Source organism: Leptodactylus fuscus, chromosome 2, assembly GCF_031893055.1.
Source record: "Leptodactylus fuscus isolate aLepFus1 chromosome 2, aLepFus1.hap2, whole genome shotgun sequence".
NCBI classification, from domain to species: Eukaryota; Metazoa; Chordata; class Amphibia; order Anura; family Leptodactylidae; genus Leptodactylus; species Leptodactylus fuscus.
Genome location: NC_134266.1, coordinates 27,929,073 through 27,953,645, shown reverse-complemented (window position 1 = coordinate 27,953,645; position 24,573 = coordinate 27,929,073). Strand labels below are relative to the sequence as shown.

Sequence of the window (24,573 nt, the reverse complement as noted above, 5' to 3'; positions counted from 1 at the left end):
AGCAGTCTCTAGGTGCTGAAAGCTATTAGTGGACAGGTGTGCAGGCTGCTCCTATCCAAATAATTGGACCGCAGGTGTAGCCTCGTTCACTGCATAGCGGCAGGAGGAATTGTAGTGATTCTATTACTTGAATAGGAACATGTAGTTCCCTATGCTGACTTTGCGGTATAAACTGCAATGCAAGGGGCAACACGGTGGCTCAGTGGTTAGCACTGCAGCCTTGCAGCGCTGGAGTCCTGGGTTCAAATCCTGTCAGGAACAACATCTGCAAGGAGTTTATATGTTCTCCCCGTGATTGTGAGCCCCTATATGGGAAATTGCAGCATGTCAATTATACCTATGGAAACACCGGTGGTTTCCCTATAGTTAGAATTGTAACAGAGTCCACAGAGGAGAAGTCTTTCCCACAGCGCTTTTTTGCTGCGGGACGTCCCGTGGGGCCTTGGCTTTATAGTACCGTATATATCTTCTATGAGGGTAGTTTGTGGAAACGACTAAGATTATATTCCTGCCTAATGGGGATTATGGATATTACAGAAGGGCTCATCTGTATCCTATTCTAATAGGCAGTACTTCCTACTTTGGGGTCCCGGGTCCGGTCCTATATTACATGGCCAGCTATTATTTTCAGTAGCCAGCCATGTATAACACTATACTTGGCGTTGGCTATTCTTGTAGTTCCCTAGTTTTATGTAGAGGTGATGAATTATTAGTGAATTATGCAATATTGAGGAATCGGTTATTTAGACATGAAACAGTGTTGTAATGTTTTATCTGTTTGTAGGAGTTGCTTCACTCACTTTTCAACATCTGATTGCAAACCCTCGACCCTGACCTCCGAATATCTTGCAAAGTGTTTGCTTTTTGGATTTAGCTTTTTTTTCCTTTAATAGAAATTCTATTACAATCTACTGTCAGATTTCTTAAAGGGATTCTACCATTAAAATCTATATATTTTTTTTTTTTTGTCAATCATACGTAGGAATAGCCTTAAGGCTATTGTTCTCCTACTTTTACATGTCTTCTCTGCGCTGCCGTTCGGTAAAAATCCCGGTTTTCGTCGGTATGTAAATGAGTTCTCTCGCAGCACTGGGGGCAGGTCACAGCGCTCAAACAGCACTGGGGGATTCCCCAATGCTGCAAGAGAACTTTCCAGCGCCGCCTCCATCTTGATCAGGAACGAGCTCTTCACGCGTCTTCTTCTGGTGCTGGGGGTCCAACTTCTAGGCCTCGGGCAAAGCCGACTGCGCATGCACACAGGCCACAAGAAAATGGCCGCTTACTTACTGTGTAAGCAGCCATTTTCCTTGTGGTTTGCGGGCATGTGCAGTCAAAGTATGCCAAAAACTCTCTCCTAGCCATCGAGTCAGCTCTGGACTATTGCTGGTTATGGTCATGGCTGTGCTATAGCAGATATCCTAAATGTGTGTGACCGACTCCATTCACTGGGGCTACCCGGCCTGCCAACTCAGGCAGCACCAACAGCCCATAGCAGGGAATATACGCAGGTCACTGTAGATAGAGGTTATGTGTCCTTAATGGGGCATTTCAATAGTATTAACCCTGGTGTGCCCCATATAAGGGTTACTAATATGTGAGACACATGAGGCTACTAATGAAGGACCTTAATTATGAAGATACCTAATTATTACCTCCATATGTCCCACATATCAGTAACTCTTATGTGAGGCACACAGGGGGTTAATGTGAGGGACATGATGGGGTTAACTGCTATTACTATGATCCTAATATGGAGTTACTAAGCTGCAACGCACATGACAAGACTTTTTATCTGCAATGGTGGATCCCCCCCCCCTCGGCTTATACTCGAGTCAATAAGTTTTCCCAGTTTTTTGTGGTAAAATTAGGGGTCGGCTTATACTCGGGTCGGCTTATACTCGAGTATATACGGTACTATTCCTTAATTTTATGATTATTATTGTTGTTTGCCTTTCTAGAATTTGGTCAGGGGTCTCCCTGTTGACCTTCTTATTTAACATGTCAGTAACAAGTGTTCCAAAGTAAAGGCTAAGAATTTTTGTAGACGTAAGAAGAAGGGAACTAAAGGTCATCCGTGGTGCGACTTTGTCTCGTAAGCCATTCATGTCTGTATTGCATGGACTCTTCTATATTTCGATATAATTCCATTCATTATTATCGCACCCCCGCTCGTCTAACTTAATTTCGTAAATGATTTTAAAGGCCGCCTAATTTTAAAGGTTGTTCATTTATAAGTCTATCAAGTAGCCTTTAAGATTCAGACAAAGGTCACGATGCTGGCTACTACATGGCATTCTCCTTGTAAGATTTTTGGATGACAAAGCAGGTCTGTAAGTGTTCTAAAAATATTGTCTTGTCGCCTCTCTAGCCCTCATAATTGCCGTTGACCCTCGTCTGAATGGATGACCAGACAGATTCCATTTCTAAGTGACCTTGCTGTCTGCTTCAGTAAATAGAACGACGCCGCAAACTTTTCAAATTGGATTAAAAAACCAAATTAAAAAAAACATTTTGACTCTAAATTAGACCAATTGCTAAAGTCGAAAACTGGACATGACATTATGGGGTCACTGAGGCGTTTACACTACATTTCAGCACATTACTGCTTAGCTAAATCCTATTTCCAGTGTATGGTTTTTACGGCTTTAGACGTGTGGATTTGTTGTGATCCTATAACAATGTGCTTTCATGCCAAATCTCCCTCATGTTTGCTTTTAAGGTTAAAGCTTGAACTTTTGTGCTTTGAAACTAAAGAGTTTATTGCTTACGGTGTAAAAATAATATTTTGTAACCGTATTCTGTAAAAGTGTATATATAGTATACCCTGTGTCCCTATGTTATGTTATCTGGGCCTGATGAAGAGACCTGAGCAGTCTCGAAAGCTTCCAATCCGTCATCATTTTTTGTTAGCAGTTAAAAAAGGTATCAACTACTGAGGACTCTCAATCTTTACATATGGGAAGAATATGCAAATCTGTCTTCCATGATGTAATTACAAAGTCAGTTGCTGCCTCAGTGTTGCAAACCAATAGAGGGCGCTCACTGGAATGTGCAAGCCTGTCTTCCCTGATGTAATTAGGAAGACAGAATCTCAATGAAAATAGCCCAATTAAGGCAGCTCCCTTTAGCATCATGCTCGACCTTCCAAGAGGTCTTTGTTTTGCAATGATGCTGGGATTATTACCAGGTATAGTCTCTCAACTGAGGACGGCCGTTTCGATATTGTTGCATCTCATCAGCTCGATGTAGAAAAGACTATAACCTGTTAGAGGTGAGAGGCTTAGACAGGGTAAGGGGGGTATTGTCACTCCTTGGGGAGAGACCACCATATAGGTGTGTGGAGACTTATTAAGCCTTTAGCACTCCACATTGCAGGTAGGTTATATAGTCTTCTTTACATCGAGCTGACGAGATGCAACCACATCGAAACGGCCGTCCTCGGTTGAGAGACTATACCTGGTAATAATCCCAGCATCATTGCAAAGCAAAGGCCTCTTGGAAGGTCGAGCATGATGCTTTCCTAATTACATCAGGGAAGACAGGCTTGCACATTCCAGTGAGCGCCCTCTATTGGTTTGCAACACTGAGGCACCTGACTTCCTAATTACATCATGGAAGACAGATTTGCATATTCTTCCCATAGTCCCTTGCAAAGTGGAGTGCTAAAGGCTTAATAAGTCTCCACACACCTATATGGTGGTCTCTCCCCAAGGAGTGATGATACCCCCCCTTACCCAATCTTTACATATGTTATAGCTATACCTAGGAGTTTTCACATAAAGGTACTTATAGATGTCCCTTTAAGAATCTGATTAGAGAGATTCTCTATAGGTAGCAAAGACCTTTGTGAATAGGACCATGTTACAGGTCCTGCATAACAAATGCCCAGGACCAGCAGTATAAATGGAAAAAACTTAGAAACAGCTGAAGAATTTCACTAGCATTGCAGCCTTGTCATTATGACTTAAAATAATCGAACCATTACTTCAGCTGTCCCTAACTTTTCAGACGACAGTCTCCTTTAATAGAGCATGTAGATCTGAATCGACATGTAATGCACTTTATTTAAAAAAGTTATTTTCTGCATGAACATCTCTAAAGTTCCTGTTACAAGGTGTCTCCTTTCTAGTTAATTCGCTGCTCACTCCTGGTTACTAGGGAGGTTCTGTCCTTGGTTATCTTCAAAATCCAGATGTGTTTGCAGTAATTGGAGGAATGAGGGCTTGTATTCTTCACACAGGCCACTAGGAGCAATGGCAATGCACTGTTTGCTCCAAAGTGCTCATTTGCCTATTGGCCGCAAAAAGAGTGAGGCACCAATTCATATGGGGAAAACCATTTGAATCAGGTGACCCTAACTTTTCTATCTGCTGAGCTGGGTTGATACGCCGGATTTTGGTGACATACTCCAAATTCAACCATGTGAACATACCCAGTGGCCCATTCACATGGTTGAATATGCTGCTGATTGCTGGAGATTGGAGCAAGATGCTGAAAAAATAAGCGCCCTGCACCATCTTGCCACAGATTTCGTAGCTTGGGACAGTCTGCTGCTTAGGCCCATTTATTCCATTGACTGAAAGCTGCAGCGGAAAGAAAAAATGAAGAGACCTGAGGCGGAGGTTGATCTCCAATTTATCTTAATTTTCTACCATGTGAACGTAGTCTAAGATCCTATACACACACAAGACCAGATGTGCATCCGAGTTGGGGCCCATTTTGCCGCAGAAGGCGCTCACATGACTCTGACATCTCCATGCATTCTGTCATGCACTTGCCTCTTAAGGGGCTTCTAATGGGTTCTATTCCGGTGTAACCACACAGCATAGGACCCACTTTATATTGATCAGAATTAACCATCGGTTGTCCCCTTGAATGGCACCCTGGGACATGTAGACATAGTCTACGGCCATGACGGAGAAGCTATGGCACGGGTGCCAGAGGTGGCACTCAGAGCCCCCTCTGTGGGCACCTATCTGTGGAACATATTATACTATGTGGGCCAGGTTGCAGCAGATTACATTATGTGGGGCTCACTGTGGAGCAAATTGTACTGTGTATCAACCACAGTGGAGGAGATTGTAGTGCGTGGGGGCCCTTCACTATTTTATCACATAGTATCTGTCTTATAGCAGACAAGTGATATTATTACATACTGTCCGTAACTGTCCACAATTGTGGGTCCGCACAGTGTTAAAGTTTGGGCACTCCATGTCTAAAAGGTTTGCCATCACTGGCCTAGGGGAAAACTGTCCTTTTCCGAGTTGCCTCTTGATATTCTGCGTAGTTCAGCTCCCATATTGCCGCCATATCCTTGTACCATAACAGCTGGTTGCAAATCTCCGATTTTGACCTTGAAAGCTCAGTCTTTTTTTGCTTTCTGTTGGAGTATAGTAAAAAAATAAATGGAGAATCCGTGTTTCGTGCCCTTCTTCCCTATTGTGCGCTTCCACCTTCCCGGTAGAGTGGCGCTTTCTTCTTTTTTTTTCCAGTCACGTTCCCTTCCACGTCTGTGCTACATGCTCTGCTGATTATCTTGGAAAAGGGCAACGCTGTAACTGTTCCGCTGACCTTTCAGTATATTTTCTCTTGTGTAATATGAAACATGGGCTAACAGCCCTCCTTGTCTGCTATTCTCACTTAATATTCCCCCCTCCCCCCCCCCCCACTCAAATTAAGATCTGTTTTACAGTATATGTGATGGAAACTATTTGTAGCTCCCTGGTGTCAGAGACACAATTCAATAACTATCATTTCAGACCTGAATACTTTTTCCTGGTTTACTCGATGTTCGGATTTTGCTGATTCCTTTTAAGCCTCAATTCTTTTGCAGGTTACTTTTTATTTCCTGCGATTCCTCTTCTTAACCCCATTAGGATGCCATTTTTTTTTTTGTGCATTTGATGTATTTGTTGAAATGTAAACTAAACCTGAGGTCAAGAGAAAAGTGTTGCAGAAATGTAAAGGAATCTTTTACGTAGTGTATGCTCTTCGTATAACACAAATCTATCTAGATCTATTATGCCGTAGTGGTTCACAGCCATTGAAGGATAACTCTGTGCCATATTCCTCCGGTATTTCGTCATGGGTTGCGTCTGCTATTGTAGCTTTATTTTGTTGAAGTGAATTGGGATGAGTTGCAGTGCCACACACAACGTGTGGATAGATGTGACATTCGGGCAACCCCTATAATATTGGTACATTAGTAGTGCCCAAGAGTTTCTGTATTTCTAATTTTATTTATTTTTTAAATGTGTTTTTACCCCTGACCCTACCATCTTTAGATTGCTTGTCCTATAGACTGCAATACAGATGTATTGCAGTCTATGGGGAAATGTCCATATAGTTATTGAGGTCTGCCACAGACAAGCCTCAATAGTCGTATAAAGTCCTGCACAACATTCCTGGCTGTCATGAACACAAGTCGACTCTCGGACACTTGCCACATGACAACTGTATCAGAAGAACAAATGAAGAGATCGGGTGGCACCACAGTGGGGAGATACTTTTTTTTGTAGCTTGGGTGGCCATTTAAATTTATGATTGGAGCCCCGATTGCAGGCATTACTGCTGAGTCTCTGCTATACAGAATAGCAGAGACCCGACGGTTAGGGGCATCTGCTCTGCTGCTAAGTGGGCACCATGTTTAAAGACCCAACATCCGCCACAATGGTATGGCAGATACTGGAGAATGGGTTAAAGGGATTTTCCAGACTATAAATATTTATAACCTATCATAAGCATATCAGTATCAGAGCCCTGGGGGTTTGATATCGGTCACACCCCTAATTGGTTGTTCTCAGCAGCTGATACAGAGTATGGAGCAGGAAACGGCCCTGTTCTGTGTAGCGGCAAGACAGATTGCAACACATTATTTTTGAAACCATAGAACATGAAAAATGAAAAAAAAAAAAAAAAATCCCTAAAATTCTTAAATATATTTAAAGGGGTTGTCCAGGAATTAGAGATTTCTGCAAGGAAGCTATATAGGATCAAACCATTTAGAGATGTTGATATTCATAGCTTACCTTCTCTCCTTTCCTGCACACTGACTTTTACGGAGGTCACAGAGCATGCCCACAACACTTTTCATTAGAAGTCATTGATCTCCAATTTACAGGTTCCTGTGGTTCTTATGGTTTTTTGTTTTTTTTTAACATAAGGCAATCCGTTTTAAATTGGCTGGGGTCCATCTCTTGGTACCACCACTGTTTAAAGGGGTATTCCAATCTCAATTACCCTATATCTATAATATATTTAGTTTTTCCTTTTCCTAAATACATTGCTTAAGCAACGCTGCTTCATTTACCTGTGATGTGAAATTATTCCCCCCCCCCCATTTTTTATTGATCATTGTCAAGGTACCCAGCCTGTTTTCTGATCCAGGACAATGACATGACTTGCTGCTCTCTGGAGGAGAGGGGGTCTGAGTCCTCTGTATTACTTTCAGAGCTGTTCTCTTTTCTGCGATCTGGGCAATCAGGTTATCTAATTGCTGTTTAGTGATAAAGGCTCAGACATTGTGTTATCTTATATGTAAACACATTGAGTTTACTACAAGTCTGTTCTCAGGCCTAGCAGCATGTAAGTGTTCTCCTGTGTAATGTAATATACATTTACTGTGCATATTTGATTTCTAGTAAACATAATAAGTAATCTCTCAACTGCGCTGCAATCAGTACAGCGTCGCTTATTAACAGATGCTAAGAGTTTAAAGAAGTGGTGGCGGAGAAGGGTCCACTTTAAAGGGAGGCATCTCCATCATTGCTGTGGGCACTGAACTTGATAGTGGCTATTTTCAGTATTGCAGGATTGTGCTATTCACTTGGATGGGACGATTTATTACTCAAGCTGGTTCACAGGGAAATCAATAAACATCTAACCAATCTTAAAGTGTAGCTAAGCCAAAAAGACTGTGCTTATATTAATAGTAAACATTTTAACCTGTACATAGAGAATAATACTATTGCTGGATATTAATATTCTTTGGCTTGTATTCAGAAATTGCTTAGAGCCTGCAAACGGCAGAACTCCTATCTGTAGTTTGTATTTCTATTTGAGCAGGTGGACAGAAACTAACTGCTATATATTGCATGCAGTTAATGGAGGAGAACCTGCTCCTTAACTCTTTCTCACTCTAAAACAGCCAAAGGACCATGCAAGGCTTGTAGAAGACAATGTGAATTAAAGAGGACCTTTCGTCACCTGGGGCACATGTGGTTTAATACACCGCTAGAAAGCCGGCTTTCCCGTTCTGCGTCCCTGGTGAAGAGCTGTCGGTGCCAGCACAGCAGCGCTTCACTGTCAGAAGGGTGTTTCTGACAGTCAGGAACGCTCTTCCTCACAGCAGCGTCTTTAGTGCTGTACTGTGAGAGGAGGCCTTGCTTACCGCCCTGCGATGTCTTCTATGGACGAGCACCATCAGGAGGGGAGGAGGCGTTCCCCACCACTCTCGCATTAGATTTTTTTTGGCCGTAATGGTTGATTTTTAGCAATGAAAACACAGCAAATGAACCGACCGCAAATTTTAGTTGGAGGGGGGGGGGTCTAGAAGACCATATTTTTCAATGCAATTTTGGGTGATCGTCTCTATGAAATTTCTCTGTATTTGAATTCCCTACAACGCTACATGAGTGTTAAAATATAAAAATCTTGTAACGCCTTCTACACTTTATAATACACAAGTAGCTGTGCGGAAGGTGCGCCAATGCTATGAGACAGACTCGATCCAGCTAGACTGGCAAATACTTTTATTTTTATCAATGTTATTTTTTCATACCATTCTATGAAAAGGTCTCTCAATAGACTCAAGTATATACTAGAAAGACAAGGTGAAATCTTGGCTTGTTCAAGATGAAGAAAGCAATGTCAGAAATCATTGTGATCAGATATAATAAAAGGTGAAAACATGAAGGATTTTAAGAAAAGGGAGCGTGTGTAGGGCATGCTATGAAGTGTTAGAGAATAGCGTGAGAAGGTTAGCGAGAAATGACTGGTAACCGAAACGCTGTCTGCCATTGAATCTGAGTTTACATGGGAAAAAAACTGAAAATATGGTAATGAGTCTATCGAGGCTAATGGGCACATACGTTAGAGGGTTATTACCTTATATACATTTAGTAAAATACTTGGGGGGGGGGGGGGGGAATTTGTCAGAGGCGTCTGTAGGAGTACTGCCTGCGATGAGTGTTGGCTTTGATGGTGGCCATTGGTGCTGGGTCTTCTCTATAATGCAGCAGAGACTGCCGGATTCATGGGGTCAGAAAACGGTTAAAATTGTGCAGCCATTGTCCACTAAGTTGGTAAGGATTAGAGATGAGCGAGTAGTATTCGATCGACTAGGTATTCCTGAGGTGTCATTGTGGACTTGGCGACTACAATTTGTTGAATTTTGGTTTCCCTGAAACGAGCATATTTTTCCCATAGACTATAATGGGATTCAGTATTCGAACGAATAGTCGAATAATGAGGTCTACTCGAATTTCGAATTTTCGAATATTTCACTTCTCGCTCCTCTCTAGTAAGGATTAAGTGGTCTTAAACCTTTTCCTTATCCCTAATAGTTTATGTTTTGGTATATTAGCATACTTCCTATTTTTGCACTATTTCACTATGTCAAGGGGGTGCAGACAAAAAGAAGAATAGCACCAAACTGTATATGGCACAGCCTTAGAACGTTTCACAGGGGGTTCCTTCCTGGGTGAGATGGAGCAGCAGGAACCTTATCACGAGTGGTGTCAATCGAATTACCAGAGGACCAAAGTAAAAGAACCGCGCTTCACCCAATAGATGGATAGCAAACCTCTTTATTAAAGTTCCAGACAACACAACGCGCTTTGGGCTTTAAAGGGGTTGTCCCATCACAAGGATCTTATCTATACTGCTTGTTAATGTGGATGTAAGACTTTTCCTAAATACACTGCTTCAGCAAAACTGCTTTGTTTCTCCACTATCTTACTTTATTCAATTCATTGTTGACACATCCCTGACTTATCTGCTCAAAAGTCAAGTGATGTATCTGCCTACTCTCAGGGGGGAGGGAGGAGGGACTAAGTGCACGGGACGAGCCTGTGTTTCTAGCTTTTCCTGTGTCTACACCATGTGACCTAGCTTCCTGCTCTGATAGAGGAGAGGAGCTGCTTTCATTTCTGAACTCCTCTTCTGTTCTCCCAGTTATCAGGCTAGCTAATTCAATTGTGTTCATTATGGCAGAGACAGGCAGTCTCTGTATGTAACACAGAATGGAGTTGCTCCTGCCTGTACTTCATAGTCCAATATTGTGCATATAGTGTTTAAAGAGGACCATTCATCATTTTGCCCACAGGCAGTTCTATATACTGACGGAAAGCTGACAGTGCGCTGAGTTCAGCACACTGTCGGCTTTCCCGATGTGGGCCCAGTGTGAAGAGCTTACGGTCCGGTACCGTAGCTCTTCTATGGTCAGAAGGGAGTTTCTGACAGTTAGCCAGAGACGTCCTTCTTCACAGCACAGCCAATCGCGCTGTACTGTGTGAGCCGGGACCGTAAGCTCTTCACACTGGGCCCACATCGGGAAAGCCGACAGTGCGCTGAACTCAGCGCACTGTCAGCTTTCCGTCCGTATATAGAACTGCCTGTGGGCAAAATGATGAATGGTCCTCTTTAAGGACCTATGATAACATAACAGGCCCTTCAGCCGCTCTGTAGGATCACGCTATGCGGTGGGCGGAGCTACATGTTAATTTTGGGGCGGAGCTAAACGGCAGGTTGCCTGTGAAACCCCGCCCACCAAATGATGCAAGAAACCAGGAAGAAAGAAGATTTTACAGCAGTGAAGACTGGTGAGTATGCGACGTCGGAATACCCCTTTAATTGCCCTTTCTCAAGTGTAAATGAACTGCTGTGGGTGGGACACATCCAGCCACCCACAGCAGTTCATTTATAGTTGAGAAAGGACAATTGAAGCCCGAAACGCGTTGTGTTGTCTTGAACTTTAATAAAGAGGTTTGCTATCCATCTATCGGGTGAAGCGCGGTTCCTTTACTTTGGTCTTCTGGCAAGGGGGTGCAGAGGTAACTGTACTGGGCCCTGGAGCCTGAGGGGGCTCTAAAGCCTCTCTACAACATGAGAGAGACCCTGTTTAAAGATTTTACTTGAAGCTCCTGGTCCTCTGGTCGAAAACATTTGTCTACATAATACTGGAATAGGAAACCGGCCGTGTTTTCCTGTACAAATAGACTTTATGGGGCAAATTTGTAAAGCTTGTCAAAAGTGAAGCTGACCCGGCCCATAGCGGCAGTCCTATGATACGGTTTTATGGCCAGCAATCTCCCCCTAAGTATTTATCAGCCCTATAATCTCTCCCTTTGGAGACCAAACGGCAGCGAGTCCTTGTTCGATGGCAGCAGATTTGTTTACAGTGAAATGTCTGAAAGAGCCGACTTTTCCCATAAAGACAATTTTCTGGCTGTGCAGATTTGATGGTTCTAGAGGATGCAAGTGTATTACCTCACTGCGACTTGTGCCGCTTGTAAATCGATTGTGCTGATTGCAAAACTCTTATTGCTAAAATTGCAAAACCAAATTAGAAACCATGAGAACAAGTAATTTTGCGCAGATTGATTTTCACCCACATGAATGTCCTGGTTGATTCTGTGCCAAGTTACCTAAAAGGGATGAATTAAATAGCTGAAATTCCCCACTGAAGAAGTTCTTGGTTGTGAGCGAGGTCGTATTCCGCATGTTAAGATCCCTTAATGGTTAAAGAAATGTTTTTAGTTCAATTTATTTTTAGGAAAATCTGATTAATAATGCAGGCTGGAGCGCGGGAGCCATGCCTGTGGCTGCTGTCAATCTCGCCTTCTTGTTGTCGGCGCGCAGCACAGTGCTCGCTTTGAGCTGAGCTGCCACATCTTCTTTGACAGGCTTGTTGCTAGGAATACCTGACAGCTAGATGACGCCTGTCTGTAGTTAAACGATGACTAATCAGAAAAACATATTAATTAGTTTAATTGTATGGATTGGGAAGAAAATTCATCAGAGTTTATGTATTGTTTGTATTTGTTCCTCGTCGTTTTTTGTAGGTAGCGTGGTGACTCGGTGGAGGTACATACATGTCCTCAAAGATGGAGCATGTTACATATCATTGCAAAGCTGTCTGCACAGAATTCAGCACAGTGTAAGTTTTGCTGGTATCTACCCCCATTCTGGAGATATCGGTGCTGTTAGCATTGCCTACTGATATCAGCGTAGTGGCCGCCTAACAACTCAACGTCATCGCCAAACAGTTAGGGAATGCTCTCCTGATGGCACAGTTTTGTTGTCTTGGACTATAAAGAGGGAGTTCCCCGTGCCCGGTGATGACGCTGCAAATGAGTTCTCTTGCAGCACCTCTAATAATATCCGTACCCAAAAAGAATTGCACCAAAATCTCTACAACGGAGAAAGGTACCAGCAAAACTCTGTGTGCTTAAAGGGGCTCTATCAGCAAAATCATGCTGATAGAGCCCCACATATGCGTGAATAGCCTTTAAAAAGGCTATTCAGGCACCGTAAATGTTATATTAAACTACCCCCCCCCCCAGTTTTAAAATAATACCCTAAAAAAGAATGTGCTCTACTTACGCATCATGCACCCTGGGCGGGCATTCAGGGTGTGTCGTTTTCTTCATCCACGCCTCTTCTTCCTCCTATGTCCTCCGGTCCCGTCCTCCTCCGGCGCTTGCGAACTGACACTGATATAAAAAAAAATGGCCTGGGCGCTTGCGCAGTAGCATGCGGCTTCTACTACGGCTACTGCGCAGGCGCCCAGGCCGTTTTTTTTTTTTTTTTATCAGTGTCAGTTCGCGAGCGCCGGAGGAGGAAGGGACCGGAGGACATCGGAGGAAGAAGAGCCGTGGACGAAGATGAAGACAAACCCTGAATGCCCACCCAGCGTGCACGTTCGGTAAGTAGAGCACATTCTTTTTTAGGTTATTATTTTAAAACGGGGGGGGGGGGGGGTAGTTTAATATAACATTTACGGTGCCTGAATAGCCTATTCACGAATATGTGGGGCTCTATCAGCATGATTTTGCTGATAGAGCCCCTTTAATTCAGTGCATCAATAGCTTTGCAATGGTATATAACATGCCCTCTTTTTTTGAGAATATGAAAGGTCCTCTTTAAATCCTCTCAAAAATATTCTCGGGCATCCTGTACAGAACCGTGTACAATTTGCTGTCTGCAAAATATGACTGTTCAGTTTTTGTGGTCCATGTGTATTCGGTATCGGTGCTGTATGTTTGCCAAATCGGTCAGTATTGCATCAATGTGTCATCCTTTTTCCATTGCACTGATTACTTTGGCTTCTCTTCATAGACTTCTATGGGCTAGTCTGCATGAACTGAGCACTAAACACGTTATTGTACGTAGGCCCGATAAAAATGAATGGGTCGGTGTCCAATCCAGGAAACCTTGCAATAGCACATGACCGTGTGCACGAGGTTTAAGGCCTCCTGCACATGACTGTGTGCACTGTCCATTTCCTAGCTCTGTTTTTCACAGCGAGCACATTATTGACCCATTCTTTTATATGGCCGCATACACGCAACTGTGTATTTTCACAGATCCATGTATGGGGCTAGGACCAAAATTCAGGAAAGGCTGTATTTAAACTTTAATTTAAAGGAGTTGTCCAGGAATTGGACAAAACCCCTCTGGAGTCCGGGAAAGTTGTAACGTTAAAAAAAAAAAAAAAATCACCTGTCCCCGTCACGCCAATGTCTGCCACTTTTCTCCGATAGGTCTCATGCTTTGCCCTCATTGGTCTCAGTTCCACTGTTCGGTGTACTTTGCAGTCATCCTAAAAGGCAACGGTGACGTTAATTTTCTAATTCACCGACTCCTTTCTAGCTGAAGCCACTGACTGGTCTCAGCTGTCATGTCAGATGCAGGACTTCTGCCGATGAGGGCACGGCATGAGACCAAATAGACCGTATCGGCAGACCGCAAAGCACCAAGGACAGGTGAGTTATAATTGTGTTACACGTCCCCTGGCCTCTTCTGCGGACCCCTTTTAATGGCTTCTACCTCTGTACCTTTTTGAACTGCAAAGGTATTTTGCTCTTGTTTTTTGTATGTCCCACCCAGTGATGTTAGTGGTTGGCTATGGCTACAATCTGCTTTGTTTTCAGAAAACATCTAATGACTAATTTATTTATAGGTATACTTTATTTGATGAGCTTTTGAAGAAAATTGAAGGATGCGAAGGAGGCCTGGAGAAGTTCTCAAGAAGTTACCAGTCATTTGGTATCCACAATCAGCCAGATGGAGGGATTTACTGCAAAGAGTGGGCCCCTGGTGCCGAGGCGCTTTTCCTTACCGGAGATTTCAGTAAGTACTTTTACAAAGTTGGACTCTATGCTGACATTCTTGTTTGGCTCATTACATAGATCTTGGATTATCGATTGCTGTATCTAGTGTCCTTCCAGGGTTTCCAGGTCTTTTGATCATGTAGCATGAGTTTTCATATGTTTCTAAGTTTACTAGCTCTTCTCTGTCACTCTCTAATCATAATCTTCTATCTCTCACCATCAGTGCCCTCTCCCCTTCACAAGATACACCTACCCATCACACATATAGGAATTTGCGTACGATCGACACCCAGCACCTCTCAGATACTCTACAGTCCTCTCTGTCCCCAATCTCCTCAATCTCCTGTCCCAATCTGGCCACCAGTCACTATAATGAAACCCTTAAAAATGCATTAGATGAGGTGGCTCCCCCTCCACTCCTAAAGTCCCACATAGGAGGCAGAAACCCTGGCACATGCCACAGACACGATTTCTTCAGTGGTGCTCTAGGTCTGCTGAACGTCTGTGGAGAAAGTCACGTTCACCTGCAGATTTCCTCCACTTCAAATTTATGCTTAAAACATATAGTTCTGTCCTTTACCATGCCAAACAAGACTATTTCACCGCTCTCATCTTTTCTCTCTCCAGAGCCCTGAAAGGCTTTTTGAAACTTTTCACTCCTTACTCACACCCAAGGTTCAGACGCCATTCACAGACCTTAGTGCTGATGACCTGGCCACCTATTTCCATGATAAAATTGATAAGATCCGTCCGGAAATAACTGCCCAAGCCCCAGGTGGCATTGATTCCCACACCTACCATAGTTCTGATCCCCTCACCAACCGCACTTCAGACTGTCCATTCTCATCTTTTGAACCTGTTACAGAAGAGTAAGTCTCCCAGCTACTTTCTTCATCTCGCCCTACGATCTGCAGTAGTGATCCCTTCCCCTCACACCTTCTCCAATCTCTGTTGCCTGCTATCACGACTTACCTTACTAAAATATTTAAACTCTCTCTCTTCTGCAATCTTCCCATCCTCCTTCAAGCATGCTGTTATAACCCCGCTATTGAAAAAAACCCTCCCTGGACCCGTCCTGTGCTGCTATCAACCCATCTCTAACCTCGCCTTCATCTCTAACCTCGCCTTCATCTCTAACCTCGCCTTCATCTCTAACCTCGCCTTCATCTCTAACCTCGCCTTCATCTCTAAACTCGCCTTCATCTCTAAACTCTTGGAACGCTTGGTCTATTCTTGTTTAATCCGCTATCTCTCTAACTCTCTGCTTGACCCCTTACAATCTGGTTTCCGCGCTCTGCACTCTACTGAAACGGCTCTCACAAAAGTCTCCAATGATCTCCTAATGGCTAAATCCAATGGTGACTTCTCTCTTCTTATTCTTCTGGACCTCTCTGCAGCTTTTGACACTGTTGACCATCAACATACCTTCCCTGTGCTCTGTGGCAGCTCTGTGTTCTCTTCACCGCTTTTCCCTGACATCGGCGACCACTGGGGTAACGTTAGTGTCATTATGCATAATGACGTCGGACGGGGCTCCTGAAGCCATATCAGCGGTCTCTTACTTAAGGCAGAAGCACCTGCAGAGCACAGAGCCACTCTGGAGCTCAGGGAAGGTGAATAACATTAATTTTTTTTTTCATTACCTCTCCTGGCGCTCCGCTTATTATACTCTGTAGAGACCCCACAGTATAATAGTTGTTTTGCTTTGGCCGGGTTTAGTAAACGTAAATCCCATCAATATTTGGTGTGACCTTTGCCATTTGGAGGAGGAGTCTTGGAAGTGATGATGTGGCCCCGACAGAGCCCTGATCTCATCATCATCCAGTCTGTCTGGGACTACATGAAGTGACAGAAGGATTGGAGCAAGTTACATCCACAGAAGATCTATAGCTAGGATAGCAACTCTCTCTGTCAGTCATCCAACTACCTGCACACACGGCATTGGTCCAGGCTAACGCCACAAATCCTCTCCTATGTCAGACACAAGCCAGAAGTGGAGGTGCAGGGGCCTTGGACCAGATACTTCTTGAATATATTTATTTTTCTTCTAATTCTATCGTGCCGTTTATTATTCACTTCACCCTGTTCCGACCGTACGACTTGCAATTACTATTATTTTTTTTTGCCTTTTTGTTTCGATTTTTTTTTTTTTCCTCTTTTATTTAATATTCAAAACTTTCCATGAGTAACAAAATTGTGACAATCCAATGATGCTCTTTGAAGTTGGATTCATTTCTGAAAACAATTAAGCAAATCAACCGTATTTAATATATTTTTGTTTGCGTTTGTACCGCCGTGTAGATTACGGTTCAACGAAATCCGAGTCTGATTTATGATCAAAGTAAAATGTGGCGCACAGTTATTGTTTTAAACTAATCTGTTAGACAATGCGGTCGAGAAAATTATAATAGTAATATTAATAAAAGACGAGAAATTATCTTCTCATTCTGAATCGCAACTGTGTTTTGTAGACTGGAAAAAAAAAAATGGCTTCTGTAAAACAATAGACAAGTTTTCCTTGTAGCAGGTATTTGAAGTGCCCTCCGGGGCGACATTGTCTTTAAATTGCAACTTTGGTCTTAGTTAAATTGTAATACTCATTAAAGTTCCCAATATGTTTTACGGAATATTGTACCAAAGGGATGAATAATGAAATGAGTGACAGATTATCAGAATTTAGTGTTTTAACAGGCCAATGAAGAACAAGAAAAAAATCAAAGTGTATACTTTGAACTTTATATTCTCCATCGAGCTGAGAAGTCGGTATAACTTAAAGGGATTCAAGCATTAAAAAGCCTTAAAGTCTATTCTTCTCCTACCTTTAGATGTCTTCTCTGCGCCGCCGTTCGGTACAAATATGGGTTTTCTTCAATATGCAAATTAATTCTTTTGCAGCACTGGGGGTGGTCCCAAGCACTCAAACAGCACTGGCGTCGGCTGCAATGCTGTGAGAGAACTCTCCAGCACCGCCTCTATCTTCTTCTGGAACGCTCTCTCCATGTGTCGTCTTCCGTGCTGGGTTTCAATCTTCTAGGCCTCAGGCAGAGCCTACTGCGCATGCCCAGGCCACAAGAAAATGGCCGGTTACACAGCAAGCTAGTTTAAACGGCCATTTTCTTGTGGCTCTGGCATGCGCAGAAGGCTCTGCCCGAGGTCCGAGGCGTACAAGATTGAAACCCAGGACAGAAGAAGACACAGGGAGAGAGTGTTCCAGAAGATGATAGAGGAGATATTTCTCTCGCAGCATTGGGGACACCCCCAGTGCTGTTGAGCGCTGAGGACCACCCCCAGTGCTGCGACAGAACTTGTTTCTACCAAACTGGGCGCAGAGAAGACATCTAAAGGCAGAAGAAGAATGGCCTTTCTTAAGGCTATCCCTATGTGTTAGTCAGAAAAAAAGGGTATCCAATGATAAAATCCCTTTACTTAATCAATAAGTCAGCTATTCTCAGCTTCTGTTATGCCTTTCAGCTATATACTGCCTCGGTTCTCCACAATAGTGGAGCCACAAGGGGGTAGTAGCTTCTAGTATCATAAATGGCTATAATGTAACGAGTCACAATCTCCAGAACACGTCTAGACAACAAAGGCTATATACTGTCTGGATTTTTTTGGACCATATTTGCTCATCAGCATTACACCATCGTGTTAATGACAACATTCTTTACCTAAGACGGTATGACTCTTGCACCCAGCTTAATCCTGAATCATCTTGCCACTCCAGTCAAGTAGTGGTTATCTATCAGGAGACTAATGGTCTCTTGAAAGGTGTGTGTGTGGTGTGGTGTGGTGTGGTGTGGTGTGGTGTGGTGTGGTGTGGTGTCTGAGAGGAAGTACCCCCAATGGTCAGACACTTATCACCTATCCTTAGATGTTAAATATGGACAATCTCTTCTAGATGGAAGACTCCCCTGAATATGCTATAAGCAAATGACCTGTTGTCCCGCTGGAAAGACAATTAGTAATCTCTTCAGTTCCAATTTTTGGGAAGTGAAAAATTTGGTACAAATTCTGTGGGAGGAATTTGAAGCTGAACCTGCTGCAAATGTGTAGTTTACTCTACCAGAGAGTCACCCACAGGATAGCAATGTATAGTAACCTGTATGGTCTAGTGTCCTATGTAGATTTGACATAAAAAAAATGAAATACAGTTGTGCTGTATAAACTACAGCTTGGAAATCAAAGGGAGGCAAATTTTGCTTTTGATTTTAGCATTAAAGGGATTCTATCATTCAGAAAACCCTTTTTCGGCTAAACCTATGCCAGAATAGCCTTTAAAGAGGCTATTCAGGTGCTGCCTCTAGTCTTGCAAATGACCGCCCGGTTTCTAGGAAAAATGAAGTAATAGCATGTGTAAATGAGGCTCACCGAGCACCCTGGGCGTTCCCCAGGACCTCCGAGCACCTCCCCGCATCATACCTCAAAAACGCGCCTCTATTGCTTGTGCTCCATATGCCTGTACAGTTCAGTTCTCTACAACAAAATGGCATTCAGACATGCGTAGTACTACTCAGAACGGAGCGATACGGCGCATGCCCTAGATTTCAACAGCTGGAGTGAGAATAGAGAAGACATGGGCGGTACAGGATATCTGGAGGAGGCGGGCATATGGAGTACAAGCAATGGAGGGGCCTTTCTGATGTATGATGCGAGGGGTGCTCGGAGGTCCTGGGGATCGCCTAGGGTGCTCGGTGAGCCTCATTTACATATACTATTTCTTCGTTCTTCCAAGAAGCCGGGGGCTCATTTGCAAGACTAGAGGCAGCACCTGAATAGCCTTTTTAAAGGCTAATCCGGCCTATGTTTAGCTGAAAAAGGGTCAGTGCACACAGAGGTTTTTTGACTCTGAGGCGGATTCAGCGTCAAAATCAGTGCCAAAAACCTCTGTTTGCATTGACCCAAGGGGTTTTTTAAATGACAGAATCCCTTTAACAAAGTAGACTGAAACTTACATTGCCTTCCGTTGCCCAAGCATACCCATAAAGTTCCTTGGAAAAATATCCAAATCCAAGCAAACTGAATCTTCGTCTTTCATGTCTATTGTGTTTACTAACACAAACATGTCAGCCATTGTTACGGCGGAGATGATGTTTTTTTCCCAGGCCTTGAGTGTCTGCAGTATTTTTTTATTCTGCCTATTTATTCCATAGGGTTTTACAACCCTTTTAATACGGTGATATTTTATGTGCAAAGTACATTCTTATGAAGAATACTTTTTTTTTTGGAACTTATTTTCCTCATTTCAATGGAAAAAAAAACTGGATGTGTCAGCCCTTTATCTCTGCGTTGTAGGGCAGCAGAGATGTTTCCTGCAGGGAACCCATCACATTTACTCTGAAACCTGCTGGTGCAGCAGTAAAATTGATGCTGTTTGTACATTTTCTACCTATTGCATATAGATTATTGTTCCCTGTACCATTCCCCTACTCGCGGTGGGTAGCTTTCTATTTGTCTGGAACAGAGGAATTTAAATCTCGGAGTGAACTTTCGAGCCTCTACCTTTGTCTCTTGCCTTGAGCAAAAATATTGACAGAAATCTTTCATCGTAAATACGGTGGTTAATGTTATATTCGGTGCAAAATGAAATACAATACACAGTGTGACCATTCTCAGGCAAACAAAAAGTCGTCTTTTTTTTTATTTTTTTCTTAATACAAAATCTCATTTGCTTGTATATATATATATATATATTTATTCCTATGTGTATACAGAGGCAGAGAAAGTGAGAGACGGGAAGGTATGCATAGAATAGCGAGATATTGTACGAGATATCGTGTTTTCACATAACAAAGTCTTCTTTACCGCACTTGTCTCCCTATAAACAATTTCTCCTAAAGGATCTTGGTGATAAAGGAGGGAATGGTCTCATTTACATTGATCATCTCTGTGTAAAAGGCCGTGTGTGTGTGTGTGTGTGTGTGTGTGTGTGTGTGTGTGTGTGTGTGTGTGTGTGTGAAATATATATAGTGTATATATTTTTTTAATATTATTATTATTATTATTATATTTTTATTTTATTTTTTTTATGAATAAGGTTTTCCAAATTTGAATTTTTTTTTTAAAATAAATAATTTTATTTTATTTTTTATTTTTTTTCTGCCAGTCTGTTGTCCTGATTCATGACTGAATGACTTTGGCATTCTGGATTTCGACTACCCTTAGAACCCCAAACACCCTTGATGTAAGGGGGCATTCACACTACCGTTCGTGACTGTCAGTAGTGTCCGTAGCTGTTGTTTGTTACAAGATTTTGTCTGGTTAAAAAAAAACGGATTCGCCACGGACAGGCACAAGACACTCACAGCGGTCACTTTGCCAACCCATTCAAATGAATGGGCTTGAAACCTGACCACCGGGTTTCCGTCTCCTATCCAGTTTCTCTCGGCAGAAGAAGGGAACCCAAAAGCGGAGACCGGGCGCAGGTGTGAACCCGCCCTCAGTTGGTCTCTGGTGTGGAGTTTGAGCTTACACCTTTTTTAATCAAACATTCTAAGAACCAGAACTGAAGTTGCAGAATCATAAAGCAATAATTGGAATCCTTTACAATACAGTTTCCAACTTATACGACCATGAATTTAGGAACTTTCTGTGGACCGGAACTTGTCAGAAACCCAGACATGATTCCCTTATTGTAGCCAGATAATCAGACAGGGGCACTACATGCCGTATATGAGGAGATAATCTGATCACAGTAAGGGAATCAGGGCTGGCTTTCAGAGTATAGAAGGTTCATGCATTCATGGTCCTCTCCATTGGTAAACAATCAGATAGAATTGGTGGAAGACCAGAAATCTAAATCCCATCAATACTTGGTGTGACCTTTTGCCTTTTGTTCCTTTCCATCAGTTTTTCTAGTTACACTTGCAGACAGTTTTTGTAGGAACTCGGCAGGGAGGTTGTTTCCGCCATCTTGGAGAACTAAGCCCAGATCTTCTGTAGATGTAGGCTTATTCCAATCCTTCTCTCTCTTCCTGTCATCCCAGACAGACTGGATGATGTTGAGAACAGGACTATATCTGTGGGGGCCATATCATCACTTCCAGCAGGACTCCTGTTCCAAAAGGCAAAGGTCAAATGAAATACTGATGGGATTTAGATTTTTCTTTTCTACATTCTTTGTTTTGTCAATTAATAATAGTTTTATCTTTAACGCTTTTTTTTTTGTGTGTTCTTTCTTTTTGGAATTTTTCCACACCTGCCTAAAAAATTTGCACCCTTAACACTTCCATTTTTTTTAAAGCATTCTTACCAGATTTTTGCCACTCCAGAAAAAAAATCTCAGGTTTGGAAAACGTTCTAGTATGCTTTGCAAATTTTTTAAAGGTGTTTTTTTTTTTTTGCATACAATTGTTCCACATATCTTAGATCAGCAGCTGATTTTGTTAATTATTCCTATATTGCAGATGATTGGAATCCCTTTTCACATCCATATAAGAGGTCGGATTTTGGGAAGTGGGAATTATACATTCCACCGAGGGAAGATAAAACGCCAGTCATTCACCATGGTTGCAAACTAAAGGTACAATTTTTTTTATTTATTTATTTTTTTTTTTAATTTTCCATTTTGTTGGCTCGTTATTTCAGGCGATTATGCAGACAGGCCAACTCCTTGTTGGTTTTCTCTAGTTATTTTTCTGTCTGCAGTTTATGAACTATTTACTGGCAACAGTTTATTTCTGCAGAGAAAACAGTTTATTTTTTTTACTTATCCTTTCAATTGCAGAGCTTTTTGTAATTTTTTTTTTTTTTGGATCTTTTCTGCAGTTTTTATGTTGGGTCTTAACCTGCATCATTTTAAGCGCTAACAAATTACACCTCTTACACAGTACGCCGCCGTGATTAGTCGAACTCTTCAAACAAGTATGTACGTAGCTTATGCCTGAACGCCAGAATTGCATTTCACCATAATGACTCGCTTGCCCTGCAGGAAGAAAATTAGTTATCTTTACTATTTTACATTTTCTTTAGAAATCAAAGTGCAAATACAATCCCAGGTAAATTGTTGCGTTATAACCTGGAGATGTATTCAGCATTGGGGAGCTCGTAATTACGTACACCATTTTTGTGGGGAATAAAAACTCATTCCAGTTATTGTTAACGATTGCGCGACGGAACGCGTCTCCTGCTTTATAGTTTGGCAATTTTGAAAAAAAAAGTTCTGGAACGCTTATTTCTATTTTACAAACTCTGCAAATGAACTTCCAGGAGACCATTTCTAATATTAACTGAACCTCTGTAGACACAGAGGGATCTAGTGGTGCTCAGCACGTGAATCTCACTAAGGGCGCCTGTACCTGGTGCTGGATAGTTCGACCACAATAAATGCTTATGCAATTTGGGATTAACAGTAATTGTAGCAAGGCCGCCCTAATTTTATCAAAACTCCATGGAATCAAAAGAGCTCTAAGTTTATCATATTTTTCTATCTCGTTCTTCCCTTTTATGTTAAAAACTGTTTTGCTTGTTTGTCTCTTTTTCTCTCAGTCTGTGTCTCTCTGTATGTAGATGTGATAGAGGAAAAACAGGGAGCGTTGCGCTCCAACTGCTAGATATCTCAATCTCGTGGATTCTTCCTGGAACCTCCTCCAAAGATTTGGGAAAAATTTGCTTTTCCCAAATGGGATGGTGTGTTTCAAATATGTGGAATGCCTTAGGGCCGGGGCTGCATACAATTGGGACGTCTGGTCGTCGCATTGACTGACTGTGTAAACCAAGAAACCCTATAGCTCCTATGTCCCGGGTATTGCGCTCCTCTTCAAGAACTTCATTCAACACGCCTTGAAGTTATTTCAACAGGCTTTTATTCATAAACAGATAACGTGTTTCAGAGTATGATTGCAAACATGCAACACGCACCCCTTCATCAGATCTTTGGTGCCTGACGTGATAGCCTTTCTATGAGATAAGGTAACAATTTGGGCATTAAATTTAGTGGTGCTTTGTGTTTGATCTAAGACCCAATATATTTTTAGTCTGATTCCCCATGTTGCAGAAATTTATTTAATTTTTTCCTGCAGATTTTGCTGCGTTTAAGAGCGTCCGATATATTTCCCATTTGTTTTGTAGCTATTCTTGGCATTGACTCAAAAAAATGAAGCAAAACCTGCAACAAAAAAAGCTGTCCATCCCTAACTTCCTCTTCTGTATTTCCTACAAGTTCCAGGGTGTCTGACCTCTTCCCTCTCACTGCCTGACACCTCCCTTTCTCACTCACTCCCTCCCTTTAGCTAGCCTGCCCACTACATCCTCAGCAGCCATCATTTGAGTCCTAGATCTCCATCACCACACCTCCCTTTCAAAACACTCCCCCCTCCCGTTTTCCATTGTTAGTCCGCTCACTTCCCTGCCAGCGGCCATTTTTGTGACGTCGCCTGGCAGCTTGTGCATGCACAATAGCCCACCATAGCTAGGGAAATCTATTGCGCGTGCGCAAGTTGAAAAACTACTGCGCTTGTCGCTGATGACACAACCTGACAGGAGGAGGCAGGAAGGAAGGTAAGTATGATGGGGAGCGGTATAGTGAGGGAGGGGGATGGGAGGAGAGAGGGGCAATATAGTATGTAACCCCGTCTCTGGAAGCGGCAAGACGGAGAGTCACAGGAAACTATGAAGATGTGCCTGGGGTGGTCTTCCCCAGCGATAATGGTAAATATCAGCTTTTTCTAATAAAAGTAATTTATAAAGGAGATGGAGGGGTTGTGTAACCTGTTAATGCCAAAAAGTAGCATCTGATCTTTTGGAGAGGAGTCTGTGGTGCAAAAGGGGGCACAACTACTGGGGAAGGAGGTCACTGATGGGACATATTGTCAACAAATCTTCATGGTGGTCTGGACTTGCATAGAGAAAGAAAGGGAAATGTAAATGCTGCTAAAATGTACAATTCGGTCGTTTCTCTTTCATAAGGAGAAGTTGCACAAAGGAAGTCTTTGATCCAATGAGCTTTTAATTGCACCACTGTCACCCAAAGAACATGCCACTCCCCTTGGCTTTACATATCCTAACATGAGTGGCATAAATGACTAGCTTTGTGATACTCTGTCACGAGAAGTTTGTGCTAGATAAATGTTTTACATGTGCACACCCAGTGGTGGTGTTGGGAATTGCAGCCTGTCAAGGCTTTTGGCTGCACATCGCAATTTGTGTCCTAAGAAATTGTAGTTCTCAACAACATTCAAGGATAGTTAAAGCTAGAAATAGCGGCATGCCCTACTATAAAAAACCCGCGATATCATCCACTGTG

General features: G+C 42.5%; 1 protein-coding gene across 1 annotated transcript in view; it reads left to right on the top strand.

The window, feature by feature from the left end:
- GBE1 (1,4-alpha-glucan branching enzyme 1) overlaps positions 1 to 24,573 on the top strand; it is a 115,566-nt gene that overhangs the window by 11,120 nt on the left and 79,873 nt on the right. The window contains exons 3-4 of the mRNA XM_075263547.1: positions 14,183 to 14,352; positions 21,737 to 21,852. Coding sequence (XP_075119648.1) covers positions 14,183 to 14,352; positions 21,737 to 21,852 — 286 coding nt within the window. The remainder of the gene's footprint in view (positions 1 to 14,182; positions 14,353 to 21,736; positions 21,853 to 24,573) is intronic.